The sequence below is a fragment of the Pongo pygmaeus genome, chromosome 17 (assembly GCF_028885625.2).
Source record: "Pongo pygmaeus isolate AG05252 chromosome 17, NHGRI_mPonPyg2-v2.0_pri, whole genome shotgun sequence".
In the NCBI taxonomy this organism is placed as follows: Eukaryota; Metazoa; Chordata; class Mammalia; order Primates; family Hominidae; genus Pongo; species Pongo pygmaeus.
Genome location: NC_072390.2, coordinates 46864441 through 46883631, shown reverse-complemented (window position 1 = coordinate 46883631; position 19191 = coordinate 46864441). Strand labels below are relative to the sequence as shown.

Genomic DNA, 19191 nt, shown 5'->3' with positions numbered 1-19191 from the left:
TGGTAAATTCTAGGACAGATGTTTCATCTGTATTCCTCACAATTTTTTGCCATTAATATAAAAGCACTCATTGTTTTTCTGTCTGCATTAGGGATACTTGATATTACCCCATTTAGACTTATGCCCCTGACTTAGTTTTATCAGTAACTTAGAATCAAAGCACATAATATATACAAATTTAACCATTCAAATTGTGAGTTAACAAATACCTCTTTTTTGTAAATAGACACAAGTAAGGAGTTTTTTTATTAAAGGTGTGACAATATTTTTAGTGATTTTAGGGTAATCTTGGCTTTCTGAAGTAATCTAGAGTTAGTAAAAGTAATACAGCCTCTAGAATCAGAAACTAGTTAGGAAGCTTGAAAGAATATATTAGAAGCGTAATATTGATAAATACTATAAACCCAATGGAATTATTTTGAAGTTGGAAAAAATTAGGTACCAAACTTTGTTCAAAATTTACAATCTAGAACCAGGCTTAGATAGTACTTCCTTAGATTGACACCTTTAGTGGAGTTAGTTTTTTTTTAAAAAAAAGGCAAAACTCTAGTTTTGTGTGTTGAAAGTAGTTCATATATTTTGATTGAGTCATGCAGGCATTGCAATATTTAAATTTTATTTAAATGCTCCTGTGCGTCAATTTCAGCTTGGACTCAAGTCACAGAGACCCAAAGTGAAGTCTAGCTAGGAGATCTGAGGTTGGTATGTTGCCCAAGATGACAGGGACCCAGGTTTATTCTCAGTTGTTGCTATTTCTTGGCCTCAATTCCAGTCCTAACTTCCCTTCAAGGTCTCAGATGGTCGCTGCCACTCTAGTAATGTCATCTACATTCCATCTATCAGAAAGAATAAAGAGGGAAAAGAAGGGCACATTCTCTTTAAAGCTAGATCTTGGTTGCCACTTACGTTCAGCATTGTACTGGAAATTCTAGCTAGGGCTATTAGGCAAGTAGAAGAAAAAACATGGCATCCAGTTTGGAAAAGAAGTAAGACTATGTCTTTTCAGAAATGACATGAATTTGTATACAGAAAATCCTAAGGAATCTATTTGTTTTTGAGACAGAGTTTCACTCTTGTTGCCCAGGCTGGAGTGCAATGGTGCGATCTCGGCTCACTGCAACCTCCACTCAGAACCACTGTCACCATCTTCCTTAAGGCTGCAGATCCTTCTCATACACAGGGACCACTGGCCCTGAGTCAAGCAACTATGTTCTCATTTTTACATGTGATTAGAACAGGACAGCAACTAAGCTCAGGTGACACTGTTGTTCTCTATAGTGGTTGTTTTTCCAGAGCCCTTTCTCTGTACCACAACATGTGTCTTAGGATTCACAAAATGACAGCACCCAGTAATGCGCGGATTGTTGAAGTGAATGAGAGTAGAAACGTAGGCACTTGTATAGTGTTGGAGGATCATTTGGGATAGCTGAATGTTAGAGGTGACTTTTAGCATAGTAATAAAATTATTCATTGTGTCCGCTCAGATTTAGAACACTGATTTTCTTTTACATTCCTAGTATCTGTGCCAGAAACTTTGTCTTTTTTAAATCCATACTATGCTTTGCAGGAAGCTTTTATCATCAGGTGGCTTCAGATAGTTTTATTTGATTGATACCACTGTCTGTTCCTTCCTCTTCAGTCTTATACTTTAATACCTCAACCATTGGGCTAAAAGCAGTTTCTTCTCTTGTTCCTAGAGCTTTCTTTTCCCACTGAAGAAATTTTGGTTTCTTCAGTTTCCATTGACTTCAGTTATTACCTGTACTTAAGTGATTTCCTGTAACCACATCCTTCCTGATCACTTTATCATTTCTCCCTCTTAAAAGTTAGTTTCCAATTAGTTATTTCTTTCAGAGTTCTTCTCCTCTTTTTTGACTTTCTGTTTGGAACACCTTGCTGCCTTTTCGCAGACAACATTTTCATTTTTTGATTTCATGATTGTTCTTTCATTGTTTTATAGCAGTTTTCTATGATTTCACCTCTTTGCCTCCACCACACACCGTTTCTTTACTCATCATGTCATTTGATTATAGTCCATCGGGACAGAGAAATACTACCAGAATGTCATGTTGTATTCTCACAGTAAACAGTTCTTGTTTGTTTATAAGACAGTAAAACAACTAGGACATCATTTGTTTTAAATGTTTGAGGATGCTAGGCCGGGCGTGGTGGCTCAAGCTTGTAATCCGAGCACTTTGGGAGGTTGAGGCGGGCGGATTGCTTGAGTCCAGGAGTTTGAGATCAGCCTGGGCAACACGACGAAACCCCGTCTCTACAAAAAAGAAAAATAAAAAATAATGTTTGAAGATGCTGATTAAATAGCATTTAAGTATATCCCTCAGTTTATAGAATCAAATGTAACTAAAAGAATAAGGAGTGGAGTGTTTTAGCCTAAGCTACCTTTGCAAGGTAAGTTTGTGTGTATGAAGAATAGTTAGAAGGAACAGCATGTGTAATAAAACTTTTGTGATTATTAGAAGACCGCTGGTGTTGAGGGTTATGTATACAGATGTTGTAGTTTGGATAGGCTAACTACTGTAACAAAGAAAGAAAACTACAACACATCACAGGCATAATATCACAGTAGAATGGTATTTCTTACATAACAACTCAGTGTGTGGTCCAGGCATAGGTAGGTGATTTGTTCGAATATGTTTGAATTGAGGAACCCAGCCTGCTGGCAGCTGTGCTATCTTCACTTTGTTCCAAGGTACTCCTGAGAATCAATATTTAGCCATTGGTCGAGAAAAGAGCACAGAGGATAGCTTGTGAGCAGCTTTCATGGGTACGGCCAGGACAGGAAGTAGGAAATGTCGTTTCTCTTCATACATCATTGGCTAGAACTCAGTGACATGGCACATTTAACTGCAAGGGCAGTTAGGGATTGTGGTCTACTGTGCACTTGGAAGAAAGAGGACACTTACTTGGTAGTCAGCCACTTCCAATGAAGGTATTTTGAAAAAAGTTTAAATTGTAAGAGAAGGCCGGGCTCGGTGGCCCAAGCCTGTAATCCCAGCACTTTGGGAGGCCAAGGTGTGTGGATCACTTGAGGTCAGGAGTTTGAGACCAGCCTGGCCAACATGAAAAAACCCTGACTCTACTAAAAATACAAAAATTAGCCAGGCTTGGTGGTGCACGCCTGTAATCCCAGCTACTCCAGAGGCTCAGGCAGGAGAATCACTTGAACCCGGGAAGCGGAGGTTGCAATGAGCCAAGATCGCACCACTGCACTCCAGCCTGGGTGATAGAGCGAGATTCTGTCTCAAAAAAAAAAAAAAAAAAAGAAAAAAAAATTGTAAGAGAAGTACAGTGGTTTGGGTATTTAACTGACTCAGTAAGTTTCCTTTCTACATGAAAAGGACAAGTAAACATAATTAAAATTATGCCATACCATTTATTAAAAGAGGAAGGATAAGTACCGTATTATCACTTGAACAGCTTTCCTTTTGATATTGGTAAAATAATGCACAACTGTTAAATTTATAATAAGTGCCAACACAGAAATCATAGAACTTATTAAATTATTCATTGTTTAATAGATTTAGCTATGACATAAGGAACAGTTTATGTCCATGACAGATAAAAAATAATATCAAGTTCAGCCAATCTGATTCTTATTATATATGTAGTAACAAATCAAATTATTTCAGTGGGGCCATATTAGTCAGTCAACAACTATTTAAATGTGCACTATAGACAAGGCTCTACCACAGTGCTGAGAAAAAACCAGGCAAATGAGGAATAAAAACATTCTTTAAAAAGAAAAATAAATCTGTCATATAAGATTATATATTTGCAAAGTTAGGTATTTTGGAGTTGAAAGGATTAAACATGCATGCCTTCTGCAGGGATACAGCTTCAGATAGTTGACCAAGCCAGTTACTCTGATGTGAAATACAATACTCTAAGTACAAAGAAACACAAATGTGAAAAAAAAACCTTAATATACTAGCACACAACTTACAGAATTAACTAAAATCACATATACTTGCCTTTTCTTTGTTCTGTCAACCAGGGTGTTTTTTTGTGCAACATAAGAATGGCAAGAAACAAACCCAAAAACCCAACATGAGCGTGTGTCTGTTTTGTTCTCTGGATTCATCCCAACCTTAAGAGAAAAGTCATCAGTAGTTAAACTAACAAGTTGATTATCGACATATTATATTTAGTCATCCGATGTATTTTGTCTTCATGTTTAAAAATAAAAAAGCATTTAATAGAGATTTGGGTTCTGCTGTGACAGATGTTACATAATTACATTGATTCACAACCATCCTAAGTAATTCACAAGGGTGCTTTAATTCATAAAGGCACTATAGTTATGCAATAATTCAGATACATTCAACTGTAATGAAGGTAATGACAATTTGGACAAAGCTAAAATACTTACAATCAGCATAAAAAAATAAGATTCAATGTCCAGGGAGAAATATTCTAACTAAAGATTAACAGCATGTTATGGTCCTGCATACCTTTGTTCCTTATCCCCTACAACCATGTTTCTCAAAGTTGGTGAATGTACAGAACAGTTTTAAAATGGAAAAAGATGCTTGTAATTTCTACTGGTTAAGTTATTTTTACTGTGTTGGCCTTTAAATATTAATACATACACATTAAAAAGTTGATCTAAGATTCGTGTACTCATAAACAAACTTATAAATTCAGCATAGACTGTAAGCAAAGCCATAAAATCAGTGCAGTTTAAATGAGTAGGATTAGGACCAGGGCTGGGCACAGTGACTTACACCTGTAATCCCAGCACTGGGAGGCTGAGGCAGGAGGATCACTTGAGCCTGGGAGGTTAATGCTGCAGTGAGTTGTGATTGGACCACTGCACTTCAGACTGGGCGACAGAGCGAGAACCTATCTCAAAACAAAAACAAAGAAAGATTAGGATCAGGAAGACATTCACAAAGGTAGCACTTGAGTTAAGGTGAGGAACTGGGTAAATAAGGGTTGAGAGTTAGAGGCCAAGGCAAGGAAACTGAAGTGAGCAGAGGGTTCGTATAAGTGAGAGTACAGCATATATGTAAACAGAGAACAATCCCTTTGGGTTTTGTGTAGGTTGGGAGCGGGAGGGGGTAACATAAAGTGGTAAACTATTAGAAGTAAATCATGGGGACCTTGAGTATTGGACTCAGGGCCTCATTCTGTATGAATGGAACTGTTGAAGGCATGTAAGTAGTACTACATTTTCATTTTTTAAAATGTTATCTGCAGCAATATTTAAATACATTAGGAGAATGAAAAGATTGAGGCCAGGCACAGTGGCTCACTCCTATAATCCCAGCACTTTGGGAGGCCTAAGCAGGCAGATCACTTGAGGCCACGAGTTTGAGACCAGCCTGGCCAACATGGCAAAACCTAAAAATACAAAAATTAGCTGGGTGTAGTATGCACGCCTGTAATCCCAGCTACTCAGGAGGCTGAGGCACGAGAATCACTTGAACCTGGGAGGCAGAGATTGCAGTGAGCTGAGATCACACCACTGTACTTCAACCTGGGCAACAGAGCAAGATTCTGTCTCAATAAAAGAAAAAGAAAGAAAAGATTGAAAATCCAGCCAAAAGGTCCACTCCACGAGCACAGGTACGTGGTTCATTACCAAGTTTCCAGGTCCTAGAACATAATGGACCCTCAGTAAGTGTGTGTTGATTGAATATATGATGCCTAATGAAGGGCAGGGGGACATCTAGTTAGAAAATGTGTGGGAAATAAAGTCCAGGATAGGACTCAGAATAAAAGTTAGCAGCTGGTATTAACAAGGATTTGGGAGTTGTCTACAACTAATTGAATCCTTGAGAAATATGTAAGATTGTAGAGGAGACGGGGAACAGGTTAAGGGTGGAGCCTCGCTAGCTCCTACAGTTATGGCAAATGTCAAGGAGAAAGCACTGAGAGAAAATAGCAAGGAGGGATCAGAAAGGTGGCTCAGGAGATCTGTTGACCCAGAAGCCAAAGGAGCAGAAAAGAGAATTACCCATTTGTGCATGTCCAACTTATAAATATTTATTTTGGATTTTGAAATTGAATCCTTTTTTTTTTTAAGCAGACTAACTTTGAAGGTTTCATGGATTCTAGTTATCCTAGTGTTAAAAATTATTTTTACAGGTAGGTAAGACTTAATGTTGAAAGGATCAAGGTCAAATGGGGCAAGTAAAATCCAAGCATATACCAGAAGCATGTTAAATGTGGGGAAATTTCAGGATGGCATTCACATATTTTGGAATTTAACATGCACTTCTTTTAGATGTCTCATTACTACATCATTGAGTTAAATATATAAATTTTAGTACATTATATGTAGTAGTTAAGCAACAGAATAATTATGTCACAAAATTGTTTACTTTATGAATTCATTTAGTATAATGTCTCTATTAGTGGCCTACCCTAGGATATTTTAAGTGATTATATTAAGTTTTATTTCTAGACAATTTTTCTGGAACTTATTTTGCCTAAAGCAGGCACACAGCTCAGTTAAAATAAAAAAAGACATAAGCTCAAAAATAGGCATTGGTTTCTTACTACTTTATGGCTTTAAAAATCATTCTGAATCCTCTTGCTGGAGTGTTTACTACATGAGCTAGCAGTAGGACTTAACATTAAATTTTCATTTTGATTAACTTGACTGCAATTGTTTCTTGGCTGCCTCTTTAGAGCCCACTGTGGGATAAAATTAAAACAGTTTTTATGATACAACAATTTAGTTGCAGAAAAAAACATTTTTTCCCCCTGAATGGCAGTGTGTTCTACCTCTGGGTTTTCTGCATACGCCCCATGGCTCTGGTTTCTCTCTTCTCCAATCCATCTTTTAGAGTTCCGCCAGATTAATTTTTCTAAAGCAGAACTTTGGCCATCTTCTCATCCAAAACCCTTCGGTGGTTCCCCTTTGCCTCCCTCTTATCTAAACCCAACTCATTCTTCAAAGAAAGAGCAGCTCACATGCTGTATTTGCCCTTTCACATTTTTCTTGATCTCCTCTGCTGAAGTCCCGATCTCTGCTCTACATTTCTTTTCTTTCTTTTTTTTTTAAGACCATTATCTGGAGCATAGTAAGTACTTAAAAAAACTTAGCAGTTATTAAGTTTCTACATCCATCTTCTTTTAATTTTTTTTATATTCAATTAGTCTTTATTATTATTATTATTTTTATACTTTAAGTTCTAGGGTACATGGGCGCAACGTGCAGGTTTGTTACATATGTATACATGTGCCGTGCTGGTGTGCTGCACCCATTAACTTGTCGTTTACATTAGGTATATCTCCTAATGCTATCCCTCCCCCCTCCCCCCACCCCATGACAGGCCCTGGTGTGTGATGTTCCCCTTCCTGTGTCCAAGTGTTCTCATTGTTCAATTCCCACCTATGAGTGAGAACATGCGGTGTTTGATTTTTTGTCCTTGCAATTGTTTGCTGAGAATGATGGTTTCCAACTTCATCCATGTCCCTACAAAGGACATGAACTCTTCCTTTTTTATGGCTGCATAGTATTCCATGGTGTGTATGTGCCACATTTTCTTAATCCAGTCTATCACTGATGGACATTTGGGTTGGTTCCAAGTCTTTGCTATTGAGAATAGTGCTGCAATAAACATATGTGTGCATGTGTCTTTATAGCAGCATGATTTATAATCCTTTGGGTATATACCCAGTAATGGGATGGCTGATTCAAATGGTATTTCTAGTTCTAGATCCTTGAGGAATCATCATACTGACTTCCACAATGGTTGAACTAGTTTACAGTCCCACCAACAGTGTAGAAGTGTTCCTTTTTCTCCACATCCTCTCCAGCACCTGTTGTTTCCTGACTTTTTAATGATCTCCATTCTAACTGGTGTGAGATGGTATCTCATTGTGGTTTTGATTTGCATTTCTCTGATGGCCAGTGATGATGAGCATTTTTCCATGTGTCTGTTGGCTGCGTAAATGTCTTCTTTTGAGAAGTGTCTGTTCATATCCTTCACCCACTTGTTGATGGGGTTGTTTGTTTTTTTTCTTGTAAATTTGAGTTCTTTGTAGATTCTGGATATTAGCCCTTTGTCAGATGAGTAGATTGCAAAAATTTTCTCCCATTCTGTAGGTTGCCTGTTCACCCTGATGGTAGTTTCTTTGGCTGTGCAGAAGCTCTTTAGTTTAATTAGATCCCATTTGTCAATTTTGGCTTTTGTTGCCATTGCTTTTGGTGTTTTAGACATGAAGTCCTTGCCCATGCCTATGTCCTGAATGGTATTGCCTAGGTTTTCTTCTAGGGTTTTTATGGTTTTAGGTCTAACATGTAAGTCTTTACTCCATCTTGAATTAATTTTTTATAAGGTGTAAGGAAGGGATCCAGTTTCAGCTTTCTACATATGGCTAGCCTGTTTTCCCAGCACCATTTATTAAATAGGAAATCCTTTCCCCATTTCTTGTTTTTGTCAGGTTTGTCAAAGATTAGATGGTTATAGATGTGTGGTATTATTTCTGAGGGCTCTGTTCCATTCCATTGGTCTATGTCTCTGTTTTGGTACCAGTATCATGCTGTTTTGGTTACTATAGCCTTGTAGTATAGTTTGAAGTCAGGTAGTGTGATGCCTCAAGCTTTGTTCTTTTGGCTTAGGATTGACTTGGCAGTGCGGGCTCTTTTTTGGTTCCATATGAACTTTAAAGTAGTTTTTTCCAATTCTGTGAAGAAAATAATTGGTAGCTTGATGGAGATGGCATTGAATCTATAAATTACCTTGGGTGGTATGGCCATTTTCACGATATTGATTCTTCCTATCCATGAGCATGGAATGTTCTTCCATTTTTTGTGTCCTCTTTTATTTCGTTGAGCAGTGGTTTGTAGTTCTCCTTGAAGAGCTCCTTCACATCCCTTGTAAGTTGGATTCCTAGGTATTTTATTCTCTTTGAAGCAATTGTGAATGGGATTTCACTCATGATTTGGCTGTTTGTCTGTTATTGGTGTATAAGAATCCTTGTGATTTTTGCATATTGATTTTGTATCCTGAGACTTCGCTGAAGTTGCTTATCAGCTTAAGGAGATTTTTGGCTGAGACGATGGGATTTTCTAAATATACAATCATGTCATCTGTAAACAGGGACAATTTGACTTCCTCTTTTCCTAATTGAATACCCTTTATTTCTTTCTCCTGCTTGATTGCCCTGGCCAGAACTTCCAACACTGTGTTGAATAGGAGTGGTGAGAGAGGGCATCCCTGTCTTGTGCCAGTTTTCAAAGGGAATGCTTCCAGTTTTTTACCCATTCAGTATGATATTGGCTGTGGGTTTGTCATAGATAGCTCTTATTATTTTGAGATACATCCCATCAATACCTAATTTATTGAGAGTTTTTAGCATGAAGGACTGTTGAATTTTGTCAAAGGCCTTTTCTGCATCTATTGAGATAACCATGTGGTTTTTGTCTTTGGTTCTGTTTATATGCTGGATTACATTTATTGATTTGCATATGTTGAACCAGCCTTGCATCCCAGGGATGAAGCCCACTTGATCATGGTGGATAAGCTTTTTGATGTGCTGCTGGATTCGGTTTGCTGGCATTTTACTGAGGATTTTTGCATCAGTGTTCATCAGGGCTATTGGTCTAAAATTCTCTTTTTTTGTTGTGTCTCTGCCAGGTTTTGGTATCAGGATGATGCTGGCCTCATAAAATGAGTTAGGGAGGATTCCCTCTTTTTCTATTGATTGGAATAGTTTCAGAAGGAATGGTACCAGCTCCTCCTTGTACCTCTAGTAGCATTCAGCTGTGAATCCATCTGGTCCTGGACTTTTTTCGGTTGGTAGGCTAATAATTATTGCCACAATTTCAGCTCCTGTTATTGGTCTATTCAGAGATTCAACTTCTTCCTGGTTTAGTCTTGGGAGGGTGTATGTGTCCAGGAATTTATCCGTGTCTTCTAGATTTTCTAGTTTATTTGTGTAGAGGTGTTTATAGTATTCTCTGATGGTAGTTTGCGTTTCTGTGGGATCGGTGGTGATATCCCGTTTATCATTTTTTATTGCATCTATTTGATTCTTCTCTCTTTTCTTCTTTATTAGTCTTCCTAGCGGTCTATCAATTTTGTTGATCTTTTCAAAAAACAGGCTTCTGGATTCATTGATTTTTTTGAAGGGTTTTTTGTCTCTGTCTCCTTCAGTTCTGCTCTGATCTTAGTTATCTCTTGCCTTCTGCTTGCTTTTGAATGTGTTTGCTCTTGCTTTTCTAGTTCTTTTAATTGTGATGTTAGGGTGTCAATTTTAGATCTTTCCTGCTTTCTCTTGTGGGCATTTAGTGCTATAAATTTCCCTCTACACACTGCTTTAAATGTTTCCCAGAGATTCTGGTATGTTGTGTCTTTGTTCTCATTGGTTTCAAAAAACATCTTTATTGCTGCCTTCATTTCGTTTTGTACCCAGTAGTCATTCAGGAGCAGGTTGTTCAGTTTCCATGTAGTTGAGCAGTTTTGAGTGAGTTTCTTAATCCTGAGTTCTAGTTTGATTGCATTGTGCTCTGAGAGACAGTTTGTTATTCTTTTACATTTGCTGAGGAGTGCTTTACTTCCAACTATGTGGTCAATTTTGGATTAAGTGCGTTGTGGTGCTGAGAAGAATGTATATTCTGTTGATTTGGGGTGGAGAGTTCTGTAGATGTCTCTTAGGTCCACTTGGTGCAGAGCTGAGTTCAATTCCTGGATATCCTTGTTAACTTTCTGTCTCGTTGATCTGTCTAATGTTGACAGTGGGGTGTTAAAGTCTCCCATTATTATTGTGTGGGAGTCTGAGTCTCTTCGTAGATCTCTAAGGACTTGCTTTATGAATCTGGGTGCTCCTGTATTGGGTGCATATATATTTAGGACAGTTAACTCTTCTTGTTGAATTGATCCCTTTACCATTATGTAATGGCCTTCTTTGTCTCTTTTGACCTTTGTTGCTTTAAAGTCTGTTTTATCAGAGACTAAGATTGCAACCCCTGCCTTTTTTTGTTTTCCATTATCTTCCTCCATCCCTTTATTTTGAGCCTATGTGTGTCTCTGCATGTGAGATGGGTCTCCTGAATACAGCACACTGATGGGTCTTGACTCTATCCAGTCTGCCAGTCTGTGTCTTTAAATTGGAGCATTTAGCCCATTTACATTTAAGGTTAATATTGTTATGTGTGAATTTGATCCTGTCATTATGATGTTAGCTGGTTATTTTGCTCGTTAGTTGATGCAGTTTCTTCCTAGCATTGATCGTCTTTACAATTTGGCATGTTTTTTCAGTGGCTGGTACCGGTTGTTCCTTTCCATGTTTAGTGCTTCCTTCAGGAGCTCTTGTAGGGCAGGCCTGGTGGTGACAAAATCTCTCAGTATTTGCTTGTCTGTAAAGGATTTTATTTTTCCTTCACTTATCTTAGTTTGGCTGGATATGAAATTCTGGGTTGAAAATTCTTTTCTTTAAGAATGTTGAATATTGGCCCCCACTCTCTTCTGGCTTATAGAGTTTCTGCTGAGAGATAGCTGTTAGTCCGATGGGCTTCCCTTTGTGGGTAACCCGACCTTTCTCTCTGGCTGTCCTTAACATTTTTTCCTTCATTTCAACTTTTGTGAATCTGACGATCATGTGTCTTGGAGTTGCTCTTCTCGAAGAGTATCTTTGTGGCGTTCTCTGTATTTCTTGAATTTGAATGTTGGCCTGCCTTGCTAGGTTGGGGAAGTTCTCCTGGATAATATCCTGCAGAGTGTTTTCCAGCTTGGTACCGTTCTCCCTGTCACTTTCAGGTACACCAATCAGACATAGATTTGGTCTTTTCACATAGTCCCATATTTCTTTGAGGCTTTGTTCGTTTCTTTTTACTCCTTTTTCTGTAAACTTCTCTTCTTGCTTCATTTCTTTCATTTGATCTTCCATTACTGATACCCTTTCTTCCAGTTGATCGAATCGGCTACTGAAGCTTGTGCATTTGTCACGTATTTCTTGTGCCATGGTTTTCAGCTCCATCAGGTCATTTAAGGACTTGTCTACACTGGTTATTCTAGTTAGCCATTCGTCTAATCTTTTTTCAAGGTTTTTAGCTCCTTTGCGATGGGTTCAGACTTCCTCCTTTAGCTCAGAGAAGTTTGATCGTCTATAGCCTTCTTCTCTCAACTCGTCAAAGTCATTCTCCGCCCAGCTTTGTTCCGTTGCTGGTGAGGAGCTGCGTTCCTTTGAAGGAGGAGAGGTGCTCTGATTTTTAGAATTTTCAGCTTTTCTGCTCTGTTTTTTTCCCCGTCTTTGTGGTTTTATCTACCTTTGGTCTTTGATGATGGTGACGTACAGATGGGGTTTTGGTGTGCATGTCCTTTCTGTTTGTTAGTTTTCCTTCTAACAGTCAGGACCCTCAGCTGCAGGTTTGTTGGAGTTTGCTAGAGGTCCACTCCAGACCCTGTTTGCCTGGGTATCAGCAGTGGAGGCTGCAGAACAGTGAATATTGCTGAACAGCAAGTGTTGCTGCCTGGTCGTTCCTCTGGAAGTTTCGTCTCACAGCGGTACCCGGCCATGTGAGGTGTCAGTCTGCCCCTACTGGGGGTGCCTCCCAGTTAAGCTACTTGGGGGTCAGGAACCCACTTGAGGAGGCAGTCTGTCCGTTCTCAGATCTCAGACTCCATGCTGGGAGAACCACTACTCTCTTCAAAGCTGTCAGACAGGGACATTTAAGTCTGCAATGGTTTCTGCTGCCTTTTGTTCAGCTATGCCCTGCCCCCAGAGGTGGTGCTCTGCAGGGCTTATTCCTCTTGCATAGCACTCATCATAGCTTCTCTAATGTAAAATTACATATGAACCCACCTCACTCTCAAGAATGACTTCTTGAATGTAGGGACCAAGTCTTCTTTATATTTTTGCCCACTCCCTCATTGCCTTTTGCATAAAAGATAAAAAATGTTTGTTGGATAATGAATGAATGTTTGTTGGACTGGTTAAAAATAAATGTGTAAACTGTCCCCTGTTCTATGTAATCCTGATCTTCTTACCCATTACTTCCCCCGCCTAGCATCTCTCACCTTCGAATGAATTTGTAATTTAATTACTTATTTTTGTTATTGGTACTGGCTGTCTTCTCCCTGTTGAATAGTAAGTGCCCTAGGGCAGCGATCTTGGGTTTGTTCACCGGTATGTGCCTAGCACTCAGAACAGTGCTTGTTATATTGGTTGAGTGAATGAATGAAACTTGAAGCCAAAGGTCAGTTTTTCCCTGTTCTTTGGATTATTGTCAGTGGTTTTCAAGGTAAGAGACATTGTGGCATTGGAAGAGCAGGAGAGAGATGGAGAGAGACCCCAAAGTCAGCTTCTGCCACTTACTATGCTGTGCAGCTTTGGGCAAGTTTCTTGACTCCTCTGAAGTTCATTTCATAACTTTTAAAGGTTAATATAACTTGCATTACAATATTTATAGAAGGATTACATTTTAGAGGGAAAAAGCCATACCATAAAATCAGTAGCTTATGTGTCCTGATCACTGCTAATACCTGCTAGAACTGGTGCTACACACTTTCCATTCACTGTGCGTCTCCACGTCCACTCTGTGCAGCAGGGCCTGTTATATTAATAACTGTTTCACAGGTGAAAGGAGGAGGTTCCTGCCCAAGACCACACCGTGGTGGATAGCGGAACATCGCTTGAGACCAGGTCTGTGGGACTCTAAACCTGGTGCTTGTAATTCCTGCCTACTGTGCATATGCTCAGCAGGGGGCTGCATGATTTCTCCTTTGGAGCAGCAGTTCTAGATTTTTCTTTCCTGCCCTAAGGTGGTTGAGGGATACAAAGGGCTCATGAGGACCACTGGCCCCCAGGCAGTATCTTTCTGAAAAAGCCAGGCTACATCCTCTCAAGAGGTGATGGGCAGCATAGTCTAGTTTGAAAAATCCCCCCGATGAATTGGATTCTCCCCCTTCTGCTAATGTACCTCCACTTCCAGATCTGTTTTTCTTTCCCTGTCCCCTTATAAAGTTTTTTAACTCTTTGTATTTTGTACTATAAAGTGTTTCTGCATTAAGACTTTTAACCTTTTTATTTTATTTCATTATTTATTTTCTGAGGCAAGGTCTCGCTCTGTTACCCAGGCTGGAGTGCAGTGGCACAATCTCAGCTCACTGTAGCCTCCACCTCCCGGGTTCAAGCGATCCTCCCATCTCAGCCTCCTGAGTAGCTGGGACTACAGATATGTGCCACCACACCTGACAAATTTTTGTATTTTTTTTGTAGAGACGGGATTTTGCCATGTTGCCCAGGCATGTCTCAAACTCCTGGACTCAAGCGATCCTCCCACCTGGAGTGTTGGGATTATAGGCATGAGCCACCATGCCAGGCCAAGACTGTTTTAAAGATTGTTGCATTACTGTTTTGGAAACAAATTAGACAGTTTAGGTTGGGATAGCCAAGTTGATCATTACAGTCTCTTCTATTTATTGAAAAAGTACTGAAACTTTTAAGAAATTTTGAGAGATCTACAAATGCCATTTCAAAACACACATTTAAATCACTAATAACTTAATTACTGTAATATAGTGTCAAAATAAGGAAGGCTGTTTTCTGTATAAAAAAATCAGCTTTTTCAGGTATTTTCATTGAGCACTTAAAATTACTAAACTAGGATGAATGGGACGGATTCTTTCAGCATCTAGAAAAACATCTTTCAAGTTTCAGGGAATGAATTTCTCTTTTGAAATAGTTTGTCGTCAGTTCAAATGCCGAAAAGATACTTCAGAAAATATTAAAATGAAAAGAAATTTCATTTATATGCTATAAATCATTATTTTTAATTGATCGGGAAGTTTGGTAGGAGGCCAGAGAAACTTGGCAAACATAAAATTTAAAAGGAACTGTGAGTATTTAATTTCAAGTACTCTTTCAACAGAGATAAGATTATTTATTTTTGTAGCTTTATTGTAGTGATTAAATCATAAGTTTTCAATCCATCTGACCTAGCTTTGAATCCTCACTTTTCAGTTTATTAAATCTGTGAGCTTAGACATGTTAACATTTCAAACTTTGATTTTTCTTACCTGTAAAGAAGGAGCATTACCTTTTACCTACCTCCTAAAGTTATCTTATTACATGAAATAGTATATGCAAAGCATCTAAACAGTACCTAATGTATTCTAGGCACTTAATAAATGTTTTATTATCATTAAAACATAATCATTTAGGTATAATGTGATATTTGAATAGCTATTTGCAAATGAGTGGGAAACATTTTTTATGGACTTCTATGTACAGTTGTTAGCTTGGTATGGAATACCCTTTTTTTTTAAAAAAAAAAAAAAAACAATTCAGAGGTAAACTTTATCTCATCTTGGGATGAACTGTCAACTTCTGCATTAGTCAAGTTTTAACTAATGAAATTTTATTGCAAAGTATGGAGAAAGCAGATTATGAATTCTGAGTTTCTCATATAAAATTGTATTTCCTAGGAGAGTGCGTAGAAGGGCTGCGGGAAAATGACTACCTGCTGATTCATTCCTGCCGCCAGTGGACCACCATCACTGCCCACAGCTTGGAGGAGGGTCACTATGTCATTGGGCCAAAGATAGAGATTCCGGTACATTATGCAGGTAAGACTCCTCCGAGGGCCAAGATGAGGCAGCGAGAGAAAGGAGATGTGAATAGCTAAACTTTTCCTCTAAGAATTGTCTGTAAACTAGAAAGTAGAATGACTTAGAGAATCAAACATTTGTGTGTGGTTATCGATCAGTGAAAGCTCAGATTCATTTTGTTAGAAGTATTTCTAATTAATGCATGTAGTTAAATGGGGATTCTTATTAGGTATTTATAAGATAGAAATTTTACAAATAAAACACCTCTATTGTCTTGGAATTAAAATCAATACATGTAGCCAACCTCAGAGCTTCAGGGGGTCATGTCTCTGAGGAATCCTCTATACAATTTGAACATTGCTTTTGTGAATGACTTTGTGAAGATTTCACAAGATTCCGTCTCACAAATTAACAGTGTGGTCTGGTTTTAAAAGTATTGGATTGGTAGTTCATATACCTGGATATGTCTCTCCTTTCAATAGGCATTTAGATTACAGGCAACTGAGATGCCCTCGTTGCTTTAGTTAAATGAGGGTAATACCTGCCTTCTCACCTCACTTTGAACTCGACTCAATGCAATAGTGCCATTTAACTGATTTTTATTGAGTATATTCTGTGTGCCAGTACTGTTCTAGGAGGTTGGGATACATCTAGTGGCTTAAATAAGCTTTAAATAGTGATAGCTTGTAAATGCAATTTTTAAAAAAAAACTTAAATTACCATATGCTTTTTCCGGCACTAATAATACATTATATAAAGGATCTTAGCCTTTTCTCTATTATTGTTCAATATTTTCCAAGTCTCTTCAGACCTTAATCAACTAACCATAAATTGTGTAGCCCTAGACTGTCATTGTGTTCTTGAATAACCCCTTTACAATGCCCAGAGAGTTATTATTTGGAAAAGGGACCTTACTGTATTCCCACTGTCTAGACACAGCAAATGGTATTTGTTTGATGAATATTTAATGAATGAATGAATAGTTTGGTACCATTTTTGATTCCTGGGAATCTTCAGTTGCCGATATGACCCAGGGATTACTTAGCTTCTCAAAAATCCTTCTTACTCAAAAAAAATGATAAGAAAGACAGAATTTCTCTGGCCTAAAACTTTGTCCTCTAGAATTGTATTTCCTAGCCCTAAGAGTAGCCTTCATGGAAAAAGAGAGAAATGTATAGTTGTAGAAAGCATTACATCTGTTAGATTGTAACTCAGGCCAATGGGGCAGTTTTCATAGGGGCGCAGAATGAAACAAACACCTTACCCTACCCATTCTCTCATCAGAATGGTTCCTACTAGTAGTGAGGTGCATGCTACTTTTAGCAAGTCCAAATTCTGTTTCTGTCTTTGCGGAAAACTGGAAAGAAAGGTAAATTGCTACATTGCTTCATCCTATATACTTTTACCTAATCTGCTGTATTCTTCTATGAGGAAATTACATTTTAGTCTTTCCCCCAAAATCACTGTGAAAAACTCTGTCAAATCAGTCTTCCCAAAAGAGTGCCCTCATTTTATCACTTCCTCAAACCCCTTTAGAGACCGCATCCTGCCGCTAGATTCTTTGACTTGTTGTTGAATGCCTTCCAGACGCTGGTTCTAATCTACTTCTCCAAACTGATCTTGTCTACTCCAAAGAGTGAACCTCCCACACTTGCTACATTAGGCATCTCACTGTTTCCTGAACATACTAGACACTTTTCCATTTACACAGTCTCTAGATGGCTGGAGTTGCCTCCCTCAGCCCATCATTTCATCAGGAGAGTGCAGCCGTCCTCTGCAGCCCCATGTGGTCTCCTGATGTGTCCCATTCATTTAGCACACGTCCTCAGTCTTCATTCAATTACCTTTTCCTGTGTACACACTCACCAGTTGGACTGTACAGTCCTTAACAAGTTATACCAATTCTAAAAAACACCTGAAGCCTTTGGATCTGTACTCAAAAGAAAATTATTTGTGGCTGTGGGTGTTCGACTCAGGGATCGCAAACTTGGTTATACATTAGATTCACCTGGAGAGCTTTAAAAAGACTGATGTGGGGTCCTGCCTCCAGAAGTTAATTGGCCTGGAGTGTTGGCTGGATATCAGAATTTTAAAAGCTCCCCCGTGGTTAAAATATACAGCCAGTGTTGGAAACCCGTTGTTCTAGAATGAGCATCCACAATGTGAGATAAGAGATTTCCTGAAAGACGCACGAATATTTGTAAATATTTTGGTGTTTGGAACTTCTTTTTAGAAGAACCATCCAGCTTCCATTGGGAAGAAAGATTTGATATTGTTGAGCAGCTTACTTTTGATCCATAAGGAAGATGACGGATTATGTTGCAAATGATACATTTTTAAAAAATGAAATTGAGGTGCCAAGACTAAGAGAGGAAACGTGGGCACTAAGATCACATCATTCAACATAAAGGAGAGAAAATATATTAAAGAAAGAAAAGCTTGAAATAGGACCAAATAGTTCATGAGATCATTTGCCATTAAACAAAATAGAATGAATGGCTGGTCATGAGTGTCTAAATGTTCTAAGCTATCTTCCTGAATTTTTTCAACAAGAAGTTTAGGTAGAAGTTTTGAAGTACAAATAGATTCCAGCTGATCATTTTGTTTTAGGTTTCATATCTTAAGATAGCACCATGAAACTTGCTTTACAAAGACAAATTTAGTGATTTGGTAGGTTTTTTTTTTTTTAATCGTATAAACTAACAGGTAAATAAGGCAGTGTGGTTTTATAAGTGTTTTTTGTTTGTTTGTTTGTTTTGAAACAAGGTTTCACTCTGTCACCCAGGCCAGAGTGCAGTGGTGTGATCATGGCTCACTGCAGCCCTGGACTACTGGGCTCAAAGGATCCTCCCACCTCAGCCTCTTGAGTAGCTGGCACTACAGGCTTGTATCTGGCACCACGCCCAGCCAACTTTTAAATTTTTTGTAGAGACCAGTTCTCGCTTTGTTGCTGGTCTCAAACTCCAGGTCTCAAGCAATCCACCTGCCTTGGGCTTTCAAAATGTTGGGATTACAGGTATGAGCTATCACACCTGGCCTGGGAGTATGTTTTGATTACAGTGTAAAATGGAGACCCATGAGTCTTGATATGATTGATCATTTCAAGGTTATAGTGTATATATTTTGTCTCCAAGAATCTATTTATTGCCAAGTTTAGGCCTTGGAAGAAGGAGAGCATATAGTACATTGTGGAGACCAAAAATCATTTATGTCTCCCTAGCTTATTTGTGCTCTACTTTTCATTAGAGGAAACCCTTATATATGAATATTTCACCAATTTTTCAGAATTTCGTCTAGGTTGAAATGAATCTCACATTCTTTGAGGACAGTTAATAAACAGTAATTAAAAATGTTTAACAGAGTAGTAAAGCCCACCAGCTTTGTAATCAAACAACCTAGTTTGATTTCTCATTCTGCCATTTTCTGCCTATGTTACTTTGGGCAAGTTACTAAACCTCTTTAAATCTTTGTTTCCTCATCTATAAAGTGAAGATAATTATAGTGCCTTTCTCTTAGGGTAATTGTGAAGATTGAAAGAGAAACACCTTTCAGAGTGTTTACCACTTAGTAAGCCTCCATAAGTGTTAATGGTGATGATTATGATCATGTTAGTAACTAAATGTTTCTAAGGATTTAATTCTTTATCCTGCACTACTAATTACAA

The 19191-nt window shown here is 38.4% G+C and overlaps 1 protein-coding gene across 2 annotated transcripts in view; it reads left to right on the top strand.

Moving 5' to 3' along the window:
- GAREM1 (GRB2 associated regulator of MAPK1 subtype 1) overlaps positions 1-19191 on the top strand; it is a 207074-nt gene that overhangs the window by 61297 nt on the left and 126586 nt on the right. For both annotated transcript variants that reach the window (XM_054460293.2, XM_054460292.2), the window contains exon 2: positions 15405-15545. In XM_054460293.2, the coding sequence (XP_054316268.1) occupies positions 15405-15545 (141 nt within the window). The remainder of the gene's footprint in view (positions 1-15404; positions 15546-19191) is intronic.